Genomic DNA, 26,193 nt, shown 5'->3' with positions numbered 1-26,193 from the left:
GGGCATTCCCCATGGACTATGCCACACACAAGCTGAACTTCACGAGAAACTTTGCTGTGGACTTTCCAACCAGGGCAAAGTGGAAGACCAGTTACGTGTTGCAAGGCTATGATACAGTATTCTTTACGGACGGATCAAAGATGGCCTGTGGAGTCGGCGCGGCGGTTTTCTCGAATACACACAGTGCATCCAAGTCGTATGGTCTCTCAGGTTTCGCTAGTGTATTCCAGGCGAAAGTACTGGTGATATTGGAAGTCTGTCGGTGGCTGGAGCGAGATTTGAGCCCCAGTCTACTCGCACTACCAGACAGCTGGGGGCCTAAGATGGCGAAGGCTTACGAGCTGTGCCAAGTCAAGGAGAATTTGGCTCGCTTATAACATAGCCCGATTACGAGAACTCCTGTGCCAGACGCGTGCAAATGCATTCAAAATTACGGCGGTCTGCACGGGGCTCTGGCTCATAGAGGACCATGCCGCTAGGCTCGGCATACCCTACAATTCGCATTGCCGAAGCTGCGGAGAAGGAAGGGAAATCCTCATGCACTTTCTCTGCGATTGCCCAGCTCTGGCTAGAGTCAGGCTGCCGATACTGGATAAACCAATCTTTGGGCCCTCAGAGATATTTCCAGCTGCAGGATGGGAGAGCTGCTTTCCTTCGTGAATGCAAAGGGTTGGCACTGCAGATCCGAGCCGACTGGACTCTGCCTCTCTGCTCCCATAACAACAATCACGGTCTTAGGAGCGCACCAAAGCGCTAATTGGGCTCCTCGGATCGGGCACTGATACCTACCCTACCCCTTCCCAAATCGGAGGACGCGGTCACTCTATCCAGAAGGTCGAGGACAAAAACTTCGGAAGATCAAGGACCGACATTTGGCTGTATCGCCATAGACGAGGAAGAGAATAGTAACTATACTACAGACACACATATGCTTTGACCTGACGATAGAGACCAGTACTTTGGCAAGTACTAAAACTATTAACCAAGTTTCTGCGGTGATACACGTTCCCTTATAATAGTGGATATTTTTCTCTCATGACTCATAGTGAGGCAACTTACTCAGTGAGTACTTTTTTGAGTCCTCGCCTACCTTTAAAATAGGTATTCATCAATTAAGGCTAACCCACAGTTCCTTTCTTACGATCCGGCTTCGGGACAGCCATGATATGAACGTTCCCTTAGTTTCATCCGTTTTTGCTCAACTTTGACGATACTGTCAGTATAGTTCAGCTTCCTTAGAGGAAAACTCCTGCAATCTAAACTAAAAGCTAAACGTTCTGCCCAACACATTCACTTAAGGGCGGACTTTTAACCCACGAGCAAATTTCATATCTCCCCGACACTCATTGATAATTAACGCTGTGACAGATTACGCCCTTATGGGTTTCAGACGTCTGTATTTGTTATCAAACAAAATAGGCTTGCAAGCATCGACCCCAATTAAATTTAAGTTCCAAACCAAAGGGAAAAATATCAATGAAAATGGAAATGTAGGCATAAGGTGGTATCATCGACATATTGAATATTTCCCATTTAAAGCACAGAATCGCACTTAAATTTCGCAAAGGTCCAACACCATTTCTCAAGGTAAACCGAGATAACAATATCCCTGTAGAACTGGATATTATACTTAGTTATAATTGATATCAGGTTACAAGGATTCACTCTCAAAGTGATTACATCACTATCAATTTAAAGCCCAACTGATGAGATTCAAAGGATTTTAATTTCCCTTCGATAAAGCTCTCTACATCCGCAATAAGTGAAAGAAATTGATTAACTCCCTGCCGTGCCCCAGCCAACTAACCCAGTCTTTTGTTTTAATAACATAAATGAGATCGCAGCATGATAAATTGCGCCCCGGAATCAGCCCAATTTCTTGATTTATTGTTTCCCATCGAGGTCCTGATCGCTTCTCCTCTCACTTGCCTGATTCATTCCTGTTTGCAAATTCCGACTCTTCCACCCTATTTCATTCGGCTCAGAAATTCCCGTCGAATGTATTCCCCCGTCACTTAGTCCTTGGGATCAATTGAACTTGTCTTCTATGAAAATCGCATTATGAACTTAAAAGAAGAGTAAATTTAGGGCGAATTCCCCATTTCGAGTTCGACAATTTAGTTTTGTGTCCATGGAGCTTTCAGGATTGGCTCCTGCGATGAACATCATTCGTATACATACACATACATATACAGTAATGAGGAATTCAAACCGAATCACAAGTCAAGATGAAACTAATTCGAATCATAAAAGTTTCACAAAATACTTTAAAGACTGTTAATTTTGAGGAAATTCCGGGTGAAGTTGCTTCAACGGCGAGTTTGACGCTGAAGATACTTCCGACGATTCAGTTGCGTCTTGTTAGCAAATTAGATTTTCTGTTCCCACCGTTTAGGCTGGATACGGAACTGGGAAGGTCGCACTGGAGAAGATGGAGCCATTCATCTTGGATATATTTAATATTTGTGTCTTCACCCCTGAAAAGCTGTTTGGTGGCAATTTTCGTCTCCCACAGAATTTGTAACTTTGATCCACGCCCGGTGTCGTCGCCCCGGTATTTTATCAAAATTAATCATAAATAACAAACCAAGAGCCAAGAGCAGAGCCTGTGCCAAATGTAGACTTGGAACAAAACGCCACCACATTTGGTGTTTACTGTTTCAGATCTTCGCATAATTAACCATCAAATGACAAGGATTACCTTAAATTCGTTTCAATTAATCTCGCTTATCGCATGTCCTGAAATTCACAACATCAGCACGGAAGACACTCTATATGGAAGAAAGCCTGGCGTGGCCAACCGGGACTGGAAGTGTTAGTGCGGTGGGAAGTATGTTACAAGGAATACAAGAAGCACAAGGAGCAGCAAAACATTCTTGAATTTAATTAGCTGAAAATGGAAGACGCAAGAAGACCAAGTTATGTTCAATTCTCCGAGACAATCTGGTTTGTTTATGTTAGGATAGTTATTTCACTTCATCATGGATATATTTCTGGTATGATGCTGGTAGCAGGGATACACTGTATCGGCCGGGGGACATCAGGGACAGGGGACTGGAAGTATCATTTAGCAACGATGGTAAGATGAAGGTGGCAGTAGTGGTCGCAAATATTCCTCCTAGACTAATCGAATTGTATGCCCCTTTTGAGAACGTACACGAGCAATTAGTCTCGAAATTATCTCGTATCTGTTGACTACTGCGTTATGCAACATTTCATATCAACAGATGGTTGCTAACGAATCTGTTTCACAGAAACCATATCTGTGCTATTAATGGAGAGAAATATCACATATGCAAATGGTTACCGAACATGCGGGGACAAATCGATTATGTGCGTCCGAAATTGCGAGCCAACCTGCCTCCGATTTATGGTGGAGCAGAAACCATCGAGCAAGGAAATTACGTGAAAATTAAACCGAAACGTGGAACGGTATGAAGAACCACTCCCCAAATTAATAGCTATGGGTTGTATCTGGCAAACTACGTTGAAATGGTTTTCTACAGTAAGATAAAATTTTATAGGAATCTTCCTAATGAAATAGAGAAATCTGCTACAACTGGGATGCCCTTGTTTACTATTAGGTCACAATAGAGAAGCGGAGAGTATGAACTAAGAAGGAAGATGTTGCCATAAATTACTAGGAGCACGTGATACGTGGATCTCGCCCTCTGTAGCGTCCGCGCCTCATCTGACGATAGAGTGCATTTAAAAATATGCAGCATTTCTGTTTTTCTCACGTTTTCAGCACTCTTTAGCTTTTCCAATATACTCCTCTCAAGTTTCTAATTCTCACCCTGATATTGACTTATATCAAACACTTATTATTAAAATTAATAATTTAATAAATATTTACAGTGTGTTCAGTAAGAAAGTGTACATCAAAATTCAGATTTTCTGTTTTAAATTTTACATTTTATTACAGCGCTATGAAAAGATTTTTTCGTCATTACATCAATATGGTGCCCAATCTTCCTCGCTACGAATATTGGCTTCACACCGTTTCTCCATACTCATCAGTATCAGTGAGGTGGGGAGCTGCCCAAATCGAAGGAAGATTGATATTCTTTCTAGGCGATACCCCGAATTATTGATGCCAAGGGATAACATGACAACGAGGTTTCACTTCGATAAAAAGTTTGAATTACGTTACGTTTCGGCTCAAACCAGCAACTGATTACTTGGGATCTCTCACAGCAGAGGGAACTTGCGCCGGGGTCATTGGTCCTAGGAAAATGTACTTGACTCCAACCAACCAGGTTAATTCTAAACTGACATAGAAATGCCTTGAGAGACTGAATACGCCCGGCTCGCACAATAATGTCCGGATAATCTGGGTTCCTATAAGGGGGAAATGACTGCAGTCAACAGAGATCCTGGAGATGAAGCATCAACAAATGATCTCCACAATCACCTGAAGAATGTTATCATAAATACAGCCACAAACATACTTGACCCCAGCCGCAGAAAGAGTCTGAACGGCCGGTTTGACAATGAATGAAAGCCAGTAACAGAACGGAAGAATACTCCATACCGAGTAATGTTGCATTCTCAAAAGACGCGGGCACACGCGGAGACTTATCACGAATTCCGGTGAGCGGAGAACTGACTTCACATGCGAACTCGGAAAGTACAGGGAGCAACCGCATCAGGTGCGGAAGTTTTACCAATAAGTCAACAGGATGAAGCCTTATACACCTCGATGTTCATCCTGCCGAGACAAAGAGATAAATCTGTGATGAACTACTGGACAACCAGAACATCGGCGAGTAGGAGGTCCCGCCAACTGAAGACGACGAACAAATACTGGTACCGTGCAATTCATCGGCTTAAAAACCATAAGTCGCCAGGAGCCGGTGGAATTACAGTCGAATTGGTTAAATATGGAGGCGACCAATTACATCAAGTGGTTCATCAACTGATGCTCAAAGTATGGGACAGCGAATCAATGCCTGACGACTGGCAACGCGGCATTGTCTGTCTCATACATTAAAAGCGAGATATCACGCAGATTCCAGGCCGGATACCGGTTGTTGCGCCGTTCATGATGATGATCATAGCATAGCCAGGGTAAAACTGTACACAGCGATGAGAGAATTCGGTATCCCAACGACTAGGCTAACCCTGACCCATGTGCAAGACCAGATAAAAGCAGCAGGATCACTCTCAAGACCATTCGACATCAACAATGGTCTACGACAAGGGGATGCGTGTGTATCATGCAACTTCTTTAACCTGGCCCTGGAGAAAGTGATGTGCGATGCTGAGGTAAATGCGAGGGGTACGATCCTCTTCAAGTCCAACCAACTACTGACCTATGCTGATGATATCGACATCATGGGAAGAACGACCCAAGACGTACCAACTGACTTCATCCAGATCGAGCAGGCGGCGTTTGGCGCAAGATCTTGGGCTGCACATCAATGAAGGCAAGACAAAATACGTGGTGGCAATGTCAGCACCAAAAACCAACCAACCAACAACATCAAACCGCACTGGTCAAACGAAAACAATAAAGATAGGAAACTACAACTTCGAGACTGTTGAAAGTTTCTCCTATCTTGGGTCGAAAATCACAACCGATAACAGCTGTGACGATGGAATTCACACACGGTTGTTGGCAGCCAACAGAATTTATTTCAGATTACAAATACGGTTTCGCTCGAAATGTCTCAAGATAGTGTCAAAGCTCTCATTATATAAGACTATGATCTTACCAGTCCTTATGTATTCCTCGAAGACCTGGGTTCTTAGCAACAAAAATTATAAACTCTTGACCGTGTTCAAGAGAAAAATCCTCCGAAGAATTTATGGCCTCCTACATGAGGGTAGACGATTTCGTAGCCTATATAACAACCACATCTACGAGCGATACCATGACGGTCAGGTTGTGGATAAAATCTGGTTGAATAAGTAGTGGTCTGCGGGCCACTTAGTCTGTGTGGATGACGATTATCCAGCCTGAAAAGTCCATAAGGACAATATTGATGGTAGGAAAAAGAGACGAGGCGGACCCTGCCTGAGATGGAGCAATGGCGTAGGTCAGACCGCCAGACAGCTTTTAGGGATATCGAATAAGTGGACCTCGGCGCAAAACCAGGATGTCTGAAGTTCCTTATTAGAGCAGGCTAGAATGGATACCGGTTGTTGTGCCGTTGATGATGATGATTACCCTTTTGTAAAATTCATTCTCTCGAATCCGTTCTATACGACGATCTGGCAGCCTTCACCAATATTTTCTGGTATAATTTCACCGTAAACTCTGCGTAGAAATTTCTTGTGAAAGTATAAATGGTACCGAATCCTTGTTGCGAGTAGCATCCGTAAACATGGAATTTGGCTGAACGCTTAAGCGTCTGTTGAAAAATCGGAGATATTGAGAACCAGAGATATTGAGAAAGGTCAAAGATCACCCGACGTAAAAGCCTTAGGGCTTGGGAACAACTAACGCGCTTTGAAGCCAAGTTGGTAACTCACTTGAGGAGAATGTCACACTTCGGTCCCAAAAACATGATGTGTATACACAATGCAAGGATCTCGAAATGGCATCTAAGGGAGAAATTTGTATTGCCTTGAAGGAACCGTACAAGTTCGAGGAACTTGCAGAAGAGGCTATTGCGAGTTTACCAAAAGCCTATGGCAATACTCATATGGCCACATTGCAACCGAAAATGTTAGAACCAAATGGACTGTCTGCCGTCTGAGAGAGCAGATTTCTTTGACGAGGTGCTTCAAGTGTCTCATGTTTGGTCATTTCGCGAAGGCATGCGCCAACGTAGAAGATGTGGGGAGAAAGGCCATATTGCCAAAGAGTGCAATGGGGACCCCAAATGCTTATTATGCGAAGAAAGGATGGATGGGATAAGCAACATATTGCATAGTGCCCAATGAGGAAATTACGGTTATTCAAAAAGGCCTTAATCACTGCAGGGTCACTCAGAATTTACTCAAGCAAACCACCTACGAATCTGAGATGTAAATTGCCATCATTAGCGAGTTCTATAGAAACTGTCACGGCGATATGAGTAAGTGGTTGACAATTCATACAATGCACAGCAAGTCAGACATTCAGCGGCTTTGTGTGGGCGAAAAGGTGGAATATATGTGCATATGTTACGCCCCACCAAATCCGACACTGCATATAGTTCTGGCCAGCGAAGGTGATGTAAACACCTTACGGAATCGTAGACCTAATGTTTATCAGTCCTACACTAGCGCGTGATATGTCCTGGTGCGCCAACGAGGAGTACACCCACAGCGATCACCAGGCAATTTTCTTTGAGCTATGGATGGATTAGCCGATCTTCATAGAGACGTGGCTTGACCAACCTTATAAGGCAGGCGCCTCTACATAAAGAGCTGTCCATGTAACCCAATGCTTCATCAAAGTATGCAATGCATCCAAGTTATCACACTCTTAATCATGCGAATACACACAACGTGATCTGTATGCACACGCTTCCCATAGGTAGGCAAATTTCAGTTCATCAACCGATGCACATTGAACTCGGTAACTGGGTTTTGTTTGTATTTGCACATTTGGCACTTTTATAATTACAGTAATTGCATTTTTCATGTATAAATAGAAGTAAGTCTTTACGAGTAAGCATTCTTGTTGTGACTATAGAGAAATAAAGTTTATAAATCGAACGTGCGTTATTTTTTTATCATACCCGCGGAAGGAAAAGATAACTTCCATGCCTAGGACGCTCAATCTCCAGAAGAAGATCCACCTAATGATGGAATAGTGAGCCTTCGATCATTCTACCACTGAGCCAGAAGAACGGCTCAGATGGTGGCAGGTAAAAACGATCAGGGGCAAAATAGCGCGCCTATAAGGAAGCACGCAAAAGCCTCTAGCCCGCCATCCAAAGGAGCAAGAGGAATGGTTTAAAGAGCTCTATGCGGAAGCGGGCGTAAACGCGTGGGGAAGGGCCTATAGAATCATGATGGGGCGATTTAGAGGCCGTTTATTTACGCAAACGACGTGCCCTACCCTTTTCTTAAAAAATCAACCGCGGATTATTCCCCCAGCAATATGAGGGCACTGATAACTTCCAGCGAACTTCGAATGCGACGAAAATACTACCAGTCACAAAACACGAGCTGCTGAACATCTACGGTAGAGTAGGAGACAACAAAGCTCAGGGTTTGGATGTCATACCAAATAGGGCCCCAAAGCTTGCCGTGAAATCCAGACCGGACATGTTCGCTGTTTGCCAGTTCTAATTTTCGCTACAGTAATCGACTTAGGACACAACGATGAAACCGGAAAATAAGCAGCAAATTTTTATAGCCAACGGTGAGCGGCAGAACACCTCAGTTTCCTTCTACAGTGAATACAATGGTCAGCCATACCTGATCAGACTTCTTTCTCTGACAAACTAATTTTAGCCGAAATAGTCCATTCCAAACGATACTGTGAGCCCACCCGCATCCTTACGTATCTTCATCAAAATACATGAGATACATACCTCGTACCCATTGCTAATTGCTATAATTATTCAAAGCAGTTTGACAGCTTATTTCTTTTTATCTTCATGTCAAACATACTTCGCTCTGATATAACACAGCATTCCTATGACTGATGAAGGATGTGACGATGTTGAGCTCAAACAAAAGAGCCTGAGAAGCATCAGATCGATGGGATTACTCCTTTGGGGCGAACGACCAAAACATTGGAGTGTGTCGCCTGAATGGCATTTCATGGATCCCATCTGCACACATGTTTGTATATCCATCTGTACTTACAAGTATGGGAGGCAAGCAGCACAGCCAGCAAAGGAGATTAATTAGTTCGTCTTTTGTTTTCTGACGTTGCATCTTATATTGAATGTCCTCCTGGGACGAAGTGAACTAAAATCGGTAGCAGAGGGTGAATTCCTCTTCTGAATTGCCAACTAACCCAGATTGATTCTCTGACTATAGAATGGATGCTTTTGCATAACATGAATTCCTTTGGACGGGACACAAGGAGACATTTAATATTGGAATCGAATTTGATTAATTATTCGTTCTTTTGTTATATAAAAGAATTTTTAAACAGAAGAATGTCCCAATTAGACTAAAATTCAGACGACAGAACGGACTGGAATCAATTCGTAAGAATCGGAGTCTTCTGCATGAAACTGAAACAAAGGGAAACCTGTAATTTCTCTGGAAACTTTGATTTGAATCTAAATTGAATCCGAATAGAGACGTCAACTTGGTTTTAAATTCCTGAGAAAAATTGTTTACTTACATACTCTGTCATGGAGTGCGGCGCATCAGCCATTCCTTCGTCTTGTCTTCGTCGCATTTTCCTGTACTTCTGGTAAACGGAATATTAAATAATAGATAGTAACAATTTCCTAACGTTCACTCACCGAATCACCTCGTTCGCCCTTATCACCTTTTTGGCCTGGATATCCTGGAGGGCCTGGTAAACCTGGTGGACCCTGATATGAGAGTAAGTATTACTAATTGAATTGAGTCAAATGAGCTAACAATATCGTAGAATTACAGGTTCTGAGAGAAATCAGAGACTTTGCTGAACTTGCATAAACTTCAATTAAAGCTAACTCAATTATCTATCTAAGAACATCTTACGGATATAAGTATAATAGCATAACAGAATTTTAATTTTACCATCAAACCAGGTGGTCCAATATCGCCTCGATCTCCCTTTTCTCCGGGCGGTCCTTGATATCCTGGCAAACCGGGAGGTCCCTCAATACCTGGCTCCCCAGGTAATCCATCCAGTCCACGAGGTCCTAAAGAGCCTGGCTCTCCCGCTTCACCTCGCTCTCCCTTTTGTCCATCTTTGCCATCCTTACCATCACGGCCTGGGTTTCCTGGAGTTCCAGGAGGTCCTGGTGGTCCACGTAATAACGTCACACCGGGCTCATCGTAATCGTCATCCTTTCCTCCTTGTCCAAATATCTATATCGTCGTGTACGAGTGTGTATAAGTAAATTGAAGGGATTAGAGCTTGGCACATATATTCCGTGGGATTTATTTTGAATTGAACACATACTTTGGGATTTGTGACCTGTTTAACTGCTGCCGACGGATTATATGGGTAATTGAAATTTACACCGAGGGTTTATAATAAAGAGGGAGCACATGAATGATACCACACATTCTGAGTGTTGATCTGAGATTGCGATAGGAGAAATTTTATTACTTTCAATATTGTGTGCAGGTATGACATCAAGGGAGGTGGTTTATTGCGATTTTATCCATTCGTTTCCTATAGAACTGAAAACATTTGAAAAATGATTTCTATGTGAAATCAACTACGACTGTGATAAGCAATAGTGAATGGCGTCTCCCTTTCTACAGGGTAAACATAGATTGGAATCACACTCATAAAATTCATGTTTATTCATATGTATCCGGAAGAAATCTTTTATCTTCAAAAGAAATGTCAGAGCTGGACATCTGAACAATGCAAATTTACATAATATACGAAGAAGGTATTCCAGTAAATTAAATACCATTTAGTTGATTGGACTTTCAGAAAGCATAAAGAAGTTTTCACTGAAACAGATTCGAGTCCCAGGATAACAGCGTACAGAATCATTCTCAACAAATTGAAAGAGGACCATCTGCTGCAACTGACCTGCATGCATCTTCTTCTTAATGTAGAATTGCATTCCTTCACCGTAATTACACCGTAATTAACTGAAGGAGAACCAGTGCAGGGTTGCAGGAAAATTCGAGATAATCAGATGCCGTCCATAATAGATCCTTCAGTTGAAGTGATTTAACAGCTTGTCTGAGCCATCTATAATGGAAGAAATTTACTCTGTGGCAGTCGAAAGGGATTATAGGTCGCAGGAAGAGGGTTGGTACACACAATGTATAATGGTATAAAACTTGCGAAATGCCTGCTGGTGGTAATCGCCCGCGCCTAAAAATGCGACACATTGCACCAACTGGTCCTTCAGGTTAGGGGTTGGGTAGGGCTGACAGCCCTCCTCGGAAAACCAAAATTAGGGAGTCGCGAAAAGAACCTCGCGCTGTATTGACAACACAACGGCAAACCCGGCAACGAGAACGGACTAACGATTTGCGTATTTTCTCATGGAAGATGCGCTCCCTGTACAGAAAAGGAGCTACCAAGCAACCAGCCGATACCCTGTCCAATATAAGACTACGTAACAACGTTACAAGAGATGCGCTGAACAGGGAACGATTTCCTAGAAAAGAGCCGCTGCACCATATATTATAGGGATGACCACTATACCATGTGCTTGGAGAAGGTTACCTAGACAGCCTAAAAATGAACCCTGCTATTATAGTCTTTGGAAACCTAAGTGAAAGGCTATGCATTTTGCGTTCGCGCCCCTACAGAAGAGACTTCAGAGTCGGAGAAGGAAATGAAACTTCGATGCCTGCCCCAGGTATGGTCAAAATCATACTCGGAGATTTTAATAACCAAGCGGGAACGGAGCCCGTATATTTTGGATCCCACAGCTTACACAAAACTACCAACGACAATGGACTACGGATTATCTAACTAGCAGTGTCTCACGCAATCCTTGTTGGAACTACCTAGTTTGCCCGGAAAGCATCCCACAAACATACATGATGTTCTCGAGATGGGACCACTTTCAACCAAATTGACCACATACTGATCGATGCTGCAATAACTGCAGTTAACAGAAGTCCTGGAGATGAAGCATCAACAAATGACCTTCACAACCACTTGAAGAACGCTATCATTGGCACGGCCATAAACACTGCACTGAGTGCATTTTTGTAAAACACCATGTACAAAGGGGTCTTACACCTGCCTCTCACAGAAGAAGTAAAAGTAGTACCTGAAGTGGTAAAAGCAAAAGGTCTGGAAGATCCAAGGCAAGCTTGAAACTGCCGGACTAGTGCGACTAAAAACCAGTCGAAGAAGCTTGGAATATATCTAAATACGAGTTAGATACCAGACCATAGCAACAAGGAGGCAGGCAAAGACTTAGGAGGAATGCTCGACAATGAACTGAAATTTAATGTGCTTATGGAACACCTAAAAAACAATGTTGCAGACAGCATTGTTGCAAATACTAGAGAATGTCGGTAGATCTAGATACGTGATTCGTTCGATCTTCGTTCCATGCTGATCATGTATGGACTACGACATAACCGACCAAGAAAGTCAAACAATCCTATCACAGTCACAGTTACTGGCTTTCGAACGATATCGGAAGATGTACTTTTAGTAGGGCACGATGATTTGCTAAAGCATAGAATATTCTTTCTCAGTTGCTTTGCAGGGTGGAAGATGAAGATTTTTACCACATTCATTTACCACAGTGCTTCCAATTCCCCCTTTACAATTGATGGCAAAATTGAGATCTTTCATTTGGTTCTCTCGTGGGTGGGGATAGGTAACTGTTTCTGAGAAAAGCACTATGTCAAGTAAATAGAAGGAGGAGAAACTGATGGTGACTGCGATAAATCAAAAAGGTGCAGAAAATGTGGAGGTGATGATCACGATTCAAAGAGTGTAAAGCTGCATGTTTTGAAAGGGGAAATAGGGCGTCCAGTATTGGCATGCAGCAAAGAGTACCAGACGCCCCGTATTTATTAGAGCTTTAGACGAAGTAAAGTAAATCAACGTCAATCGTTACGAGGACCTACTTTTTAAGACTTTTGATAAGAAGGGAGTCGACATGGTTAACCAGTGAGCCTTATCTCAACAACAACAGCGAGAAATGATGGAATCCTGGAAAGGTTGATCTGTCCCGACAAAAAGAGCTGACATTTATAAGTAGCTGTTATGGCCCACCAAGCTCAATGGTTCAACACGAGGAAATGCTAGATATGTTGGTTTCGCATATGAGAAACTGAAACCCCCAAATTATAGTTCTAAGTCGTCATCTATGGGCTGGCGCATTCGTACCACCAGCAGGAGCTGCATTGCCGTTTGATTTTCAACAAGCTTGTTCTACAATCGACTCCATAGACATGGTTATGAAGCTGGTCCGAGACGCGTTGTCCTAGAATGAATGTTGTTTGGTGGCCAAAAACAGGTTCAATTCAGCAAGCGGGGAATGGCAATAAAGCTCATTTGCTTAAACGGGTGTCCCTAATTTCTTAACTAAGCTACTTCAAAGTTACTTCCCGAAAAGGAATCTTTGATACAGTATAGGGTCGCAAACAGCCTATACAACCCTCAAGGGAATCAAGCCTGGTAAGCAAGTCATCAACCGGGATACCAGGCTTTGGAATGATGATGTTAAAATGAAGGTCCGTAAAAGGAAACGCCTCTACCATAAGTTTCTCGACGATAAAATGCTGGTCAATTAGTAAATTTACAAGAATGCCAATTGGGAAACAAAGAAAGCGATCGCTGTTACCTGAGCTGTACATTATAAAGTTTTTTACGATAAATTGGGCAAAAGGGACGGTGGAAGAGATTTTTACCGACCTGTTAGTTGACACCTGCGAACACACTCCTGTTGCTTTAATAAAAAGAAAGACACTTTCCTTATCGATCGATGGGCCGTGATGGCGAGAACATTTCGAACAGATTTCAACGGAAGAATTTGTTCCTCCTCCACTTCGACAACAACTGCCGACATTTCGAACAATTCCACCTCTCAGTAGAACCATAGAATCACCTCTCACACACACCTCTCAACCAATGAAATCGGGGAAAGCAACAGAACCTAACGGCATCGCACCTGACTTCTGGGAAGCGAAGAGGTGGGACCCAGCACTATGGCTCAGTGAGTTCTTCAATCGGGTTGTTGAGGAGGATAGACTACTATATAACTGGCAAGTGAGTGACACCGTTCCAATATGAAAAAAGAAAGATAGCCCAGCAAAATGTTCAAATTACGATCCGATCCGATTGCCGTCCCATTGAATTTTTAAACGCATTCTTGACCACCGCATTCGCGAGATCGTAAAAATAACCATGAATCAAGCCGGGTTTTTCAAGAACTGCGGAGTAAGTTGCTCTCCATTTGATCTGGTCCAACATGAAGAATGATGTGGACTTAGGATCCGTCATATCCCAAACAAAAATCTGGCTTTAGCTTGGCGGAGGTTCAAACTGATGGCGGTTTCAATTTGGACATAATTCACTCCGTTATCGTGTTTTTGCCATTATATAAATGAGAGGTTTACACCTGTTGTAACTTTCGGCCACGCTGCTCCCAGGGCAGAGGTGAGGCAGCGTCTGATAAGTTGCCTCAGTTTTTTTCTTCTTTGTATCCTATGCACCAAACGAGTGGTCCGTGGGCCAAAAAACGTGGGAGTAACTTACCCTCCATTTGGCCCGATCCAACATCAAGTGGATGTGGACTTAGAATCCGTCATATCTAAAAAAAACATGCTATGCGGTTACTCATGGAGAATGAATGGATCTAGAGAAGACGTTTAACCGTATGCCACACGAACTCATTTGGTATGATCTACAACAACACCCTGTGCCGGAAGAGCTGGTTCGCTGGATTAAATTCCTCTATCTTGTTGGTGTTCATCAAGGAAGCGCCCTCTCACCACTACTCTTTGTTCTTGTTACGGACACTGTCACAAGAGACATCCCACGTCCAGCGGCTTATATATTGCTTTATGCAGATGATGTTTTTCTGACGTCTCATAGCAAAAATGATCTCGAGAAACTTGTCCAAATATGAAATGATCGCCTCATGCAACACAGTCTCAGACTGAATCTGAATAAAACATAATTTTTGACGACCGATCCCCATGAAACAGGTACAATCACTGTAAGCGGCAGTGGCCTGCCCAGAATTGAACCATTTAAATATCTCGAGTCAATGGTATCAGCCAATTGGGAATTGCGTTATGCAATTGCTTCACACATTAGCACAGTCTGGATGACGTGGTTTTCCTCAACTGACGCTCTTTGTGATCGATGTATCAACGAACGTTTCAAGCGTCTTCGATGATGGGAACACGATGCCCGCCCTAATGAGAATTCACTTACCAAGTTGATGTAAAGTCTATGGAAAAAGACCAAAAGGACAGCCAAAATAACGGTGGCTTGATATGCTGGATGGTGATCTGAAAGCCACGCAACTGCGTCCACACCAGGCCTTTGACAGAACAAAGTGACAGAACCGATTAAAACGAGCCACCCCCGCTACTGAAGGCTGAAGAAAAAGATTTGCCTGTGAGAAAGCGACAAACACCAGCCTATCGCTACCATCGATGATGTCCAACATTTGAACCCCGAAATATAATCACCGGTAACCTGCTGCCGGAGTGGTTCGTTCAACGTTATTATATATAGCATTAATTTGGGAGCGCCTGGCCCAAATTAATGCTGGTTTAGTGACCGTAAGAGTAAGCAGCACTTTCAAGATAACCTTAGGCCAGGCTGGGTGTATCATTGTGGGAATACCAACTTTACCTGGAAATAATACAAAATACCGAAGAGCGGCAAGGTAGGGGTCACTGGAAAAGTGGCAGCAATGGTGAGGCGATTCGCAGAGGAGTTATTGGACCGACACACTAGTTCCTCATATTGAGGAGTGAATGCAGTGAATGCCCGGAGGAATTAGCTACCACCTGACACAAGTCCTTTCAGGGCATGGTGATCACAGGAAGTACGAGTATCAAGCATCACGAGTCTGCACCGGTTAAGGTTGAATGATTCTTCCTTTTGTCTTCAATGTGTTTGCACATGTGGAGACTCAGAGCACATCATGTTCTACTATTTGTCATTCTGCTCAGAGACAAGGATCTTAAGAGACTCTCTGAAAGTCAGCCTAAGTCCTTACGTTTTCGGCAAAATTTTCAGGTGAAAAAAACTAATAGGCAATAAACTCCGTAATAGGAAAAATTTAGACGGAGTTCGTAAGGGAATCAGGAAGAGCGTAGGTTTGGGTGCTGGAAGCCCACTCCTCCTCGAGAAGTAATGCTTTGCCTCCATTCCGTTCGTCAGTTTTTCAAAGGATTCCACCTCCAGCCGTTAAAATGCCAGACAGACAGTGAACCGAAGTCGACAAGGTTTTGTTTTCCACGATTCCCTAAAAACAGCCGATATGCATGCAAATACATCGAAGAAGAAATGGTGGCTGCATTGTTGCATGGAAGCTGGTTTCAAATACTTGCAGTATCAGCACTGAAGAGCTGAGGATAAGGAGGACATTAGAAGGAGACTTTCAAATAGCCATCCTATTGCTGCTGAGAACCAACGTATCTCATGAAAAGAAAATGGATGGCTCCATTAGAATCTAGTATTGCCTTAAGGACTATAAACGTCAGAGAAGCCGTCTTCTTTGAGTTCAGAAAAGAGAAGAATTATCAAGTGACAAAGTATATGTTTTCAAGGACTAGATCACCTCGCATTATCTCATTAGTATCAACCAACAAAGGTTCATTTATCCCAAGGAATCGAACTGATGATTCCCTTAAATAACATCGGTCATATTCAGGATCACCACTAGGTGTACCAAAAAACTCCTTATTATAAGTATATGAAGTATCCTAGCCGTATTCCTCAAAAATTAGAAATACTAAGGCTGAATTTGGTTTGCTTATATGTGCCATCTTAAGAAGTTCCTGTGGTTTATGAAAAAATGTAAGACGCTTTTAGTTCAGAACAGTCATTGAGTCATACTGGCATACTTGAAGGTCCTTTGCAAAATATTCACAGTTGATTTCAAAGTTTAGTTTGACATATTATAGGTAGTTAGTACTTTCCACCAAATCCTAGAGATTTCAAAACTTTACGTTCGACAAACAGCAGCAAATAACATCACAATGCATTCATGTTCCAAAAAGCAGAAATCTTCGCATAAGCACTCCAACGTGGTTTTTCGGCGCTCATTAACGTGCTAAGATATGCCAGGTTCGCTTTTAAGATTCCAAAATTGTTATGAAATTCCTCTTCAGTTGTAGGTCAAAAAGTTTATTATTCTCTAAATTCTGACTGTGGAAGGAACGCGAGTGGAAGGACTTGCACTAACAACGAAAATGATGGGTAATAGTTGGAAGTTTGTACTGCCAAGCTCTCCACTCCGTTATGGCACTTTGACAATGGAGGAATCGTAATTTTTTGAGAGTCACTACTCTCAGTGTACCCCTTCACATAATTGAAATAATTAAAGGCGAGGAGCCGGGGGTGGAATTTCTGTTTACTTGGACTGAGGCGGTGAATCTTCATTCTGGGACTTATCAGCATCAAAGCAAATGAAAATGGATGGGAGAACTAAAGGAAGTGAAAGTCAAGGGTAGCAAAGTCTGCTTTCTAATCAAAACTGAAATGAGTGAAGAGCGTCCTTCGTCCCTACCAGCCGGAGCTCTCCCTTCATAGGTTCATTATTCTTGTCTCATTCAAATCGTTTCCTTCAAATGGTTCATTTACTTTCGAGTAAATGCTGAAAATTTCTGTTTTAATTTGTACCTTAGGAATTCCAAGATAGCACGACCATCCTTCAGATGGCCCTCTAAAGTCTAGACACGTTTTAATTACACTTTCAATCGCTGGCTGGCTCCTGCCACGCTCGTTCGCTCGCCTCCTCCCACCTCCTCAGCACGAATTGTATTGCTGTGTAGGCACATAAAATGTTAATTAGGTCACAAATCCCATTAGCTATAAGGAAGCATACCTTGACGACACAATGTGCACAAGTGAACAAAAATAATAAGAAAAAGCAACTCAAAAGTGATACTTACACAAAAAGCATGTTAAGTGTTACCGCTACAGTCAGTAGTGTAGTTATTGTGCGAAAAAGCGACTACAACTTATAGCCAACATCACCAGTGAAAACAAAAAGGAAATTTACACACACACAGACACAATTAGGACACCAGCCGACGACAATCACTTAGCCTGCCGTAAGGATTACCCGACTGGCAGCCAAGTACCCCAGATCTAGCAAAAGCGTTTAGAACCAAACAAAAATCTTAGAACAATAAAAAGCAACAAGAACGCTACGTGTCCTTTCTTTAGTTTTTGTAGATTATTCCCATGATTTTTTTTTGTCCTCCTTGGTTATGTCTCGTTAAGTTAATCCGCAAACTACACATACGAAATGGAAAGGGAAGTGTGAGCTTGAAGTGCTTTGGCTTGTTCGCTGGAAGGGTATAGTTCTGCGGCAGCTCCAGCCATAGTCTTCCTCCTAAATACTCTCATGCTCACATCCTAAATGGACTTAATTCGTCCTGATGCCACAAAACCATACATTTCCGTATAGTTTGACTTTGGCAACGGCAGCCTTCTAAGGATAACAAGTTCTCGGGAAAGTCTGCAAGTTACTCTAACTCCGTGAGGACTACTTACCTTCGCATCGCGTTAATCTGCATATACCTAAGTGGAACACACGGTACGAACGTGTGTGCGCGCCTGGAGCACGAGAATTCCCATCAACCAGAACAAGGGTTCCAAGTTAAATGACCTGGATGCACTCGGCGGTATGTTGGCTGTTGGCCTGAAATAACCCAGCCAGCCAGCTTGCATTCGTTGGCCTTCCTTCCAGTAGATTAAACCTGTCGCCCAGAGCATGTGAGCGAGGAAGGTGACATATCCAAAGCTTATTAGTTTGCTGGAGATAATCGGATTAATCATCTTATCTTTCCTCGAGGAGGCAAAAATGGATATGTACATACATGGATCGTCCTAGTTGATTTGTGTACAAAATGAGGAGCATTTGCATAATTGCTGCTCTTTGGAGGATGGATTGCGCTACTAATTAGAGGCTACAAATAACTTGCTACAAACTACACATGCTCCCAACTAAATACTAAGCGAACCAATAAAGTTTTTTAATTACAAACGAAACTTGGAGTTTCGCAAAACTGCATCACATGTGGCTGCAGTTTCTTAGGTTCCACTCAATTAGTCGAACAAAGCAGAACCCATATTGCCCTGATATTCTATATTCTGTGCTTTGTATGTGTTAGAATCGTCATTCTCCATGCGTCCATGCAAGCATGTTAAGTGTGTGCGAAAACAATGTGTGCACTGTACAAAAATAGATCTAGACCGAGAGCGGTGATTGTGAAGTTTCTTAAAGTTAGAGAAACAGTTCAAAGTTTACCCGTTTTCCTCGTTTACCCCGCGGTCCCTTCTCTCCTTGTGGTCCCGGTGGGCCCATCGGTCCGACTTCACCTCTTTCACCTGGTGGTCCCTGTGGTCCTGTAAAAATAGAAATTTAAGACAAGTTTAGTTTACTTTCAATTTGCTGTGGGAGGCAGCTTTTATATCCTGTTTATTGCATCAACCTCCTAAGTAAGTGCTTCTAAAAAGTTCTAAAATGTTAGCAAGCCAACTTTGCTCGTATCTTTCGCTAATAGTTCAAATCACGATGAATTCGGGGAATTTATTTTTATTCCCTTTCAGATAAACATAATCTGAAGTATCAGCGAGGGACAGGAAACCAATTGCTAAGGTTGCAGATTTTCCTACTTGACAATCGGGAAGAATTCATGGAGGAGAGAAAGCAGGCTCCAGCTAACTGATAATAAAATTCCATGCCAAAGTATGAATATCGCGTCAAGAGCTGAGTAGTGTAGGGAAGAGCTACCCTAAACCTAAAAATATGGCGAAATTGGCCGTGAAGATTCGTCCACAAGTATTGAAGCTCCACTGAAGCGTTTGCTTGTCTCTTTGCTAGCCAGTTTCGGAACTGTGCGGGGGGGGGGAGTGGATTGAATACTTCAGTCCCTTACGTGTCATTTAACAAAAGCGTATCCTTAAACCGATGCGTGGGTTCGCACCAAACCATGAAAACCGAACAAACATCGGGATACATTCCTTACCCCACGGAAGTAAACGCCTGAGCTGGGACAGGAAAATAAGCTAACGGCTCGTCCGAGCGGAGAAAAGATCCACGGCGGATGACATACTCAACCCATGCTTCTGCTATCTCAGATGTCCATGAGATGCGGCCTTTCCGGTTCTCACCCTGAAAAGGGGCATCTTCTACTATTATGAAGCTCCATGGTAGGTAGGTATCAGTAGACGCTCCGAGGAGCCCAATTAGTGCTTTGATACGCCGTTTTGATGCCACAAACTCCTAAGACCATGACTGTTGTTATAGGAGCAGGGAGGCAGATTCCAGCCTGCTTGGATCTTCAGAGCCAGCCCGTAGCATTCATGAAGGAAACCAGCTCTCCCACCCTACAGCTAGAAATCTCTCTGAGGTCCCCAAAGAATGGTTTACCCAGTGTCCGCAGCCTGACTCTAGCCAGAGCTAGGCAATCGCAGAGAAAGTGCATGAGAAATGAAGCTCCATATTATGATCTATTTATTATTTTTATTGTTTTTTTTTATACAATGAACTTAGGGGTGCTCCGGTTGGTTTCAGCAGTAATATATTACTATAATAATAATAGTAATAACTCCAACTCCGCCGAAGCCGGTCCCAATCCCGGTTCTGAAAGGAGGGGGGATGGATAGCTTCAGTCTGAATGGCTATAGGCCACCGCAACGTCTCAGGGGGTAGGCGAGAAAAGTTAGAGAAAAGGTTACTCATTGAGGAAGCTATCACCACACCTGGCAGCTAGGCATAAAGTGCACCACCAAAAATGAGAAGAAGAAAAAAGTTGAGGTCCGGTACGGATAAACGGCGGGAGTCGTTTGATTTGGTGATTGGGTCTGACCTCCGTAATAGACAGCACGGCGTCGAAACTGCTAGTCGTGGGGCGGTTCGACGTCTAGGCGTCACGACAACCAGGCGCATTGCTCCGCCTGCTGCAACTGTTTTGCCACAATCTGTGGCGACCACTTCAACAGGTTCGCCTAGACAGCGGATGAAGTGGACTAAAGAAATCATCCGCCCCTACTCTGAAATAACGGCGGAGACGGGTACAACTCTTACCGCCCCTTGTTGCACCAAAGATTCGTCGAGCGTTTTCCGCAATTCGCGCACGTGACTGTGCAGTGAGTCGCAGACCAGTACCACCACAATCCCGGCTATCATCAGGGAGCTTGTCCCACTTGAGGTCATCGCGGAAACTGGTGACCGAGCAACAGCTTCAGTACCCGCCGAAACACTCTTATCCACCGTCCAGCTGAAGTTTACACTGACTTTCGGGACGAATTCCAAAGAACGTGTATAGAATTCTCGATTATGGATCCTTTGCATAGACCAGGTATTCCCAGGCTCTATGCATCTCCAGCAACTCCGAGAATTCTATCTCAAATCAATGATGAGATTGCATCTCGACTTTGTGCTGATATGTCACTGCTGCAACTACAATCAGTTGTGTATTGTGTTGTAGCTGCGGCTATCAGATTGCATGGTTAGAAGATTCGCTTTCGTGTCATTGGTTTGGCAGGACATTGCTAGACTGATTCAGATCAGCACTGGCAATGCCAGCAGACGAGTGAGAAATAAAGTGAAGAAGGTTTACAGAAACTATGCCATCCCCTGTGAGACACCCGTAGTTGAAACTCTGGACACACTAAAGCAGAAACTTTCTGTCGTATGCAGTCGGTTACGACGGTAATGGCGAAAGTCATTCAAGACGTGTCCAGAATGCAACGTACGCGAGGAACAAGCGGAATTTTTTTCAGATCTCTCAACGAATCCCAATAGAGCGTCCAGACAGTACAGTTTTCGGTGACGGAAACGAAAGAATATTGGGTTGGACCTCGGGGGCTACCCGCCCATGCTGGGCATGCTGAGTGGATCACCGCCGAAGACACCCGCCATGCCAATACGCCTGGCATGAATTTTGCGGATGTTACCGAAGAAGAAGTTCGACGAGCCATAAACAACTCGAAGAACTGGAGAGGCGCAGGTCTGGATCGGGTGCAGAATTTCTGGTATAACAAATTTACCAGGATACCCAGTCGTGTACCAACCGACTGTGTGTATAAATGAGGTCATGAGTCGTCGGAAGAATTTCCACCTTTCCTCACTGCGGGGATTATCTACCTTATCCCTAAGAAGGACACAGTGCAAGACCCCGCAGACACACGACCGATTACTTGCTTACCAACCCTCTACAAATTCATAACGTCCATTATTATTGGAAGGGTCAATGCGCACCTCGAGACCAACAACATTCTGTCCGAGGAGCAGAAGGGCTGCCGAGTTGGGTCAAGGGGTTGCAAAGAGCAACTCATTATCGATTCGGTAGTTGTAGGACAAGCAACTAGAGGCCAAAGAAACCTCTTTAATTGCTATATCGATTATGCCAAGGCTTTTGATAGCGTTCCGCATACCTGGCTAATCTGTATCGCATTGATTCGAAACTAATAAAGTTTTTCGCGACAGTCATGGAAGGGTGGCATACCACCTTATCAGTCCGTACATCTGAGGGTGCTAATACTTCAGAGCCCATCCGTATACGGAGGGGCATCTTCCAGGGGGATTCATTGAGTCCTCTTTGGTTTTGTATGGCACTGAACCCCCTTTCATGGCTACTGAATGATGCTAGAGGGCATGGTTTTGCAATAAAGTATGGCCTACGTTCTAAGTGCGAACTGACACACTTGATGTACCTAGATGACATCAAGCTGTATGCTGGTACTGACAACCATCTTAGAAGTCTGTTACGAATAATAGACATGTTCAGCCGTGATATTCGGATGGAGTTTGGATTAGACAAATGTCGAATCCAAGCCATCCGCAAAGGCCATCACGAGCCGCATGCCGGACATAGCATTGGTGACCTCCACATCGAAGCTATGACCGAGAGAGACTTCTACAAGTACCTAGGAATTCTGCAAGGAACCCATGCTCGAGTTGGTGATCTGAAGGAAGCTCTGCTGTCCGAATTCCTGCGATGTGTAAAGCTGGTGCTGAATTCGCATCTCTCGGGGAAGAATAAAATAAGCGCTTTGAATGTATTCGCTATTGCTTCACTGGCTTATGCATTCGGAATATTGCCGTGGACGAAAACCGATTTGGAAAACGTCCAGCGGCGGATACGGACAACTATGTCCAAATTCCGAATGCATCATCCAAAGTCTACCGTGGAGCGTATGAACCTGCCTCATGACATCGGAGGTAGGGGCATGGTAGACGTGGCGGCACAGCATCATCGCCTCGACTCGCTGCGTGCTTATTTTTATAGCAAAGAGGAAGTGAGTCCCTTTCATGCGGCTGTCTGTAAGGCAGACTGTGAACTGACTCCATTTAATTTTAAGGATTGATCTTTTAATCCTCCGAATGGGGTGAAATCGGACCAAGAGCGGATCGATGAATGGAAGTCGAAGGCAATGCACGTATTTGTCGAACAGATGGCTGTGTACTGGGGAGTTCTTTGCTGAGAGGGAGGGGTTCTTGTGTGCAATTCAGGAGGGCGTGCTCGCCACCCGAGCTTATAAAAAGCTCGGGTAGAGAACGACCAGTGCAGAATGTGTGGTTCGGCGTTAGAGACGTTGGACCCTCTCATTTCTGGCTACACTGTAATGGCAAAGATGCAATATACCAATGCTGTATGTAAGGTGATCCATCAAAACCTTGCATACAAGCATGGGTTGATGACAGGAACATGTCCGGTTTACTGATATGAACCCCAAGCAGTACTTGATTGTTCCGCTTATGGCATATATTTGGACCGGCAAATTCTAACTAATCGCCACATATCGCACAACAAGCCTGACGTGATGTAAGTTGAAAAGACAGATCGCTCCGCATATATTATTGATGTTGCTATCCCCCATAATTGGAACATCGAACAGAAATACGTGGAAAAGAAGGTGAACTATGAGCCATTGGCTCAGGAAATCAAAGATATTTGGTGTCTCAAGCGGGTGGTTGTAGTTCCCATAATATTGTCAGCTACAGATATTGCACCTTAATCCCTCACGGCTTCCCTTGATGTCCTGGGTCTCTCAGACAGTCTGGCTTATGTTGCGGGAAGTTCTCGACGGATTCTCCCATTGACCTAACAACAGCCACTACCACCAGCGTCCCTTTAGTTTTCAAGTAGGTAGGGTTATCCGAGCCTAAATGCTTGGCACTTCGTGCTAGTATAAGATAAAATTAGGCATCTGTCGAAATTATGACAACTGACAAATAATAACCGTTGAAGTGACAATCCAATCGGATCGGGGCCTTGAAGTGCATTAGAGAATTTCATTCAAGACCATAACAGTGCACTACAGGATTATAGTATCCTCTAGGAGGCAATGTGGTCAGTATTGCGCTCGCCCGAGATTATGACCCTGATTTGACTCAGGTACTCATTCACAGCTGAGTCGACTGGCATCCAACGTCAAATCACGAAACAAATCCCACGGCCACCAGTAAGATTTGAAACGCGACCTTCCGTACTACAGCCTTGTGCCCTAACCACTCAGCTATCTGGACACTTCTAATGACTTTATTTAAGCAAATATCTGAATTAGTAGTATTTTGAGGCCTACATCTCACATAGGGGCATCAGGTTTTCTGACAGGGTAGTTTGTAAAAATGTCCCTTAATTAAACTGACCGCCTTATAACCCACTTCCCCCTTTTGTAACTGGCGTCAAAACTAAAACCTGATCCGAAGGTTATTAGTCGAGATCTTTTATTTGATACCCCATATGGTTATAACCAGTGAACATACATGACCCCTTTGAGTTCAAGATAGAAAGATGTTTCATTGCATGGGTGTGGGATCACAGTTAAAACCAAATTTCATGTCAATACGTATATCCGTTTCTGAGAAAAGTGCAGTTCAGGTATAGAAGGCTATGGCGGCACATCGGGGGCATGAATCACGACTGTATTGCCGTGGTGAATTCGCCTTCGCCAACGCACTGGACTGCCGCCGGCCCCGCGACTTGACACGAGGCCGGGACGTAAACTTCCTTTCATACTTGCTTGTTGATTTTGTACTTCTGGCACGCGATGCATTATCTGGTCCAAGCGTTTACGTCCTCGTTCATGGACGGCTACAAGTATTTTCCAGTGACTAACCGGTTCGTCGTCCTGATGTCTAGGTACGCAAGATCGTGCGCTGCGTGAAATACTTCCTTGCCCGAATGACTGGTCTAGGTCCCTTATCTGAGATCTCGCAAAGTATGTAGGAGTTTGAATCGAAGATAGGAAACTCCTTGAACTTGTGTTTGGAGTTTCAGGCTCTGAAGTTTTTTGTCGTCTTTCTGCGTCTCACCGATTGCCGTATAATCGACCGCGGTAGGGAGTGTGACCTCCGAGATTCGAGACAAAGCGTTGGATGTCGGACGTAAACTAGCTAATGAACCTCAGATGCCGAAATTTGCGAACAGATGCTTTGTCGGGCTTTTGTTTAAGCGCGAAAGTAAGGGGCTTGTGGGCCGCGAACACTGTGAACGTGCATCGTGTGCCATAAGTTCAAAATCAACAAGCACGTAAGGAAGGAAGTTTGCGCGCCGCCCTCGTGCCAAGCCGCTAGCTGCGGCCGCAGCATTACAGTGCATCGGCGGAGGCGAATTCACCAAGGCAATGCAGTCGTGGTTCATGCCTCCGATGTGCCGCCACAAGGTTTTGTGTTTCCCTATGTGAGAAATGATGAGTGCATGACAGTTCCGTGTACTAAAAACTCAATTGCATCTTATTTTTAAAAAGCCATTTATACAAATAATTTGATCTGGAAAGCACTGTATTGATAATGGTCAACCTTATAGGCTTCACACTAGGAGTTCAATATTATTAGCAAATATGAAGTTAACCTCCAACAAAGACAAATAAGTCGGAAACCGGAAGCTCAGCGCTTCAGGTATTAAAGGTTTTGTTGACTTTTTCTGTAAAAATATTTGGCTGCACAATGGTCTCACTTATATATAGTTTGCAGTGTAAATATGTTGAATATACCTGATATTCAACTCGGCGTGCTACTGACATTTTATCTGTTAGCAAGTAGTTATTTGATGCAAATGGAACAACTTTGGTCTACTATAACCTTGGCCATAATAGTATGATTTCCACCAAACTTTCCAGTATGATGATTCCTATCAGAACCAACCTACTGCGATCTATGATAAATTTAAGGGGGGTTTGCAGTAAATTTTAAAAATATAAAAATATGCTGTTATTAACTTTATTCGGCTCACGCCGGTTTCTGAGAATTTCATATAAGCGAATCACTCTGGCCTTTTGACATTTCCGGATTGGGCAGTTTCCGAACCTTTTCTCGTGCTTTTCGCGTAATATCAGCTTCGAAAGGTACTAATCGAGACCTTTCATTTGATACTCTATATGAGGATGGTATTTGCAACTATCATAAATATCACAAGCGAATAGAAAAAAGCAAATCTTAATAATTTCAAATAGTGCTCAATGAGATGAGATCAATGAGAAATCGGCCCTCT

The 26,193-nt window shown here is 43.5% G+C and overlaps 1 protein-coding gene across 10 annotated transcripts in view; it reads right to left on the bottom strand.

Annotated features, from left to right (window-relative positions):
• The window catches only part of LOC119651203 (collagen alpha chain CG42342), a 259,891-nt gene that overhangs the window by 83,040 nt on the left and 150,658 nt on the right, over positions 1–26,193 (bottom strand). For 8 of the 10 annotated variants that reach the window (XM_038054654.1, XM_038054644.1, XM_038054647.1 and 5 more), the window contains 4 exons: positions 18,999–19,096; positions 9,628–9,921; positions 9,366–9,437; positions 9,242–9,310 (listed from right to left, as the gene is read on the bottom strand). In XM_038054654.1, the coding sequence (XP_037910582.1) occupies positions 9,242–9,310; positions 9,366–9,437; positions 9,628–9,921; positions 18,999–19,096 (533 nt within the window). The remainder of the gene's footprint in view (positions 1–9,241; positions 9,311–9,365; positions 9,438–9,627; positions 9,922–18,998; positions 19,097–26,193) is intronic. The other 2 variants (XM_038054648.1, XM_038054646.1) reach the window with 1 other exon arrangement.

Source organism: Hermetia illucens, chromosome 3 (genome assembly GCF_905115235.1).
Source record: "Hermetia illucens chromosome 3, iHerIll2.2.curated.20191125, whole genome shotgun sequence".
Classification (NCBI taxonomy): Eukaryota; Metazoa; Arthropoda; class Insecta; order Diptera; family Stratiomyidae; genus Hermetia; species Hermetia illucens.
Note: the sequence above shows the minus strand (reverse complement) of the source record. Positions and strands in the feature narration are given on the sequence as shown.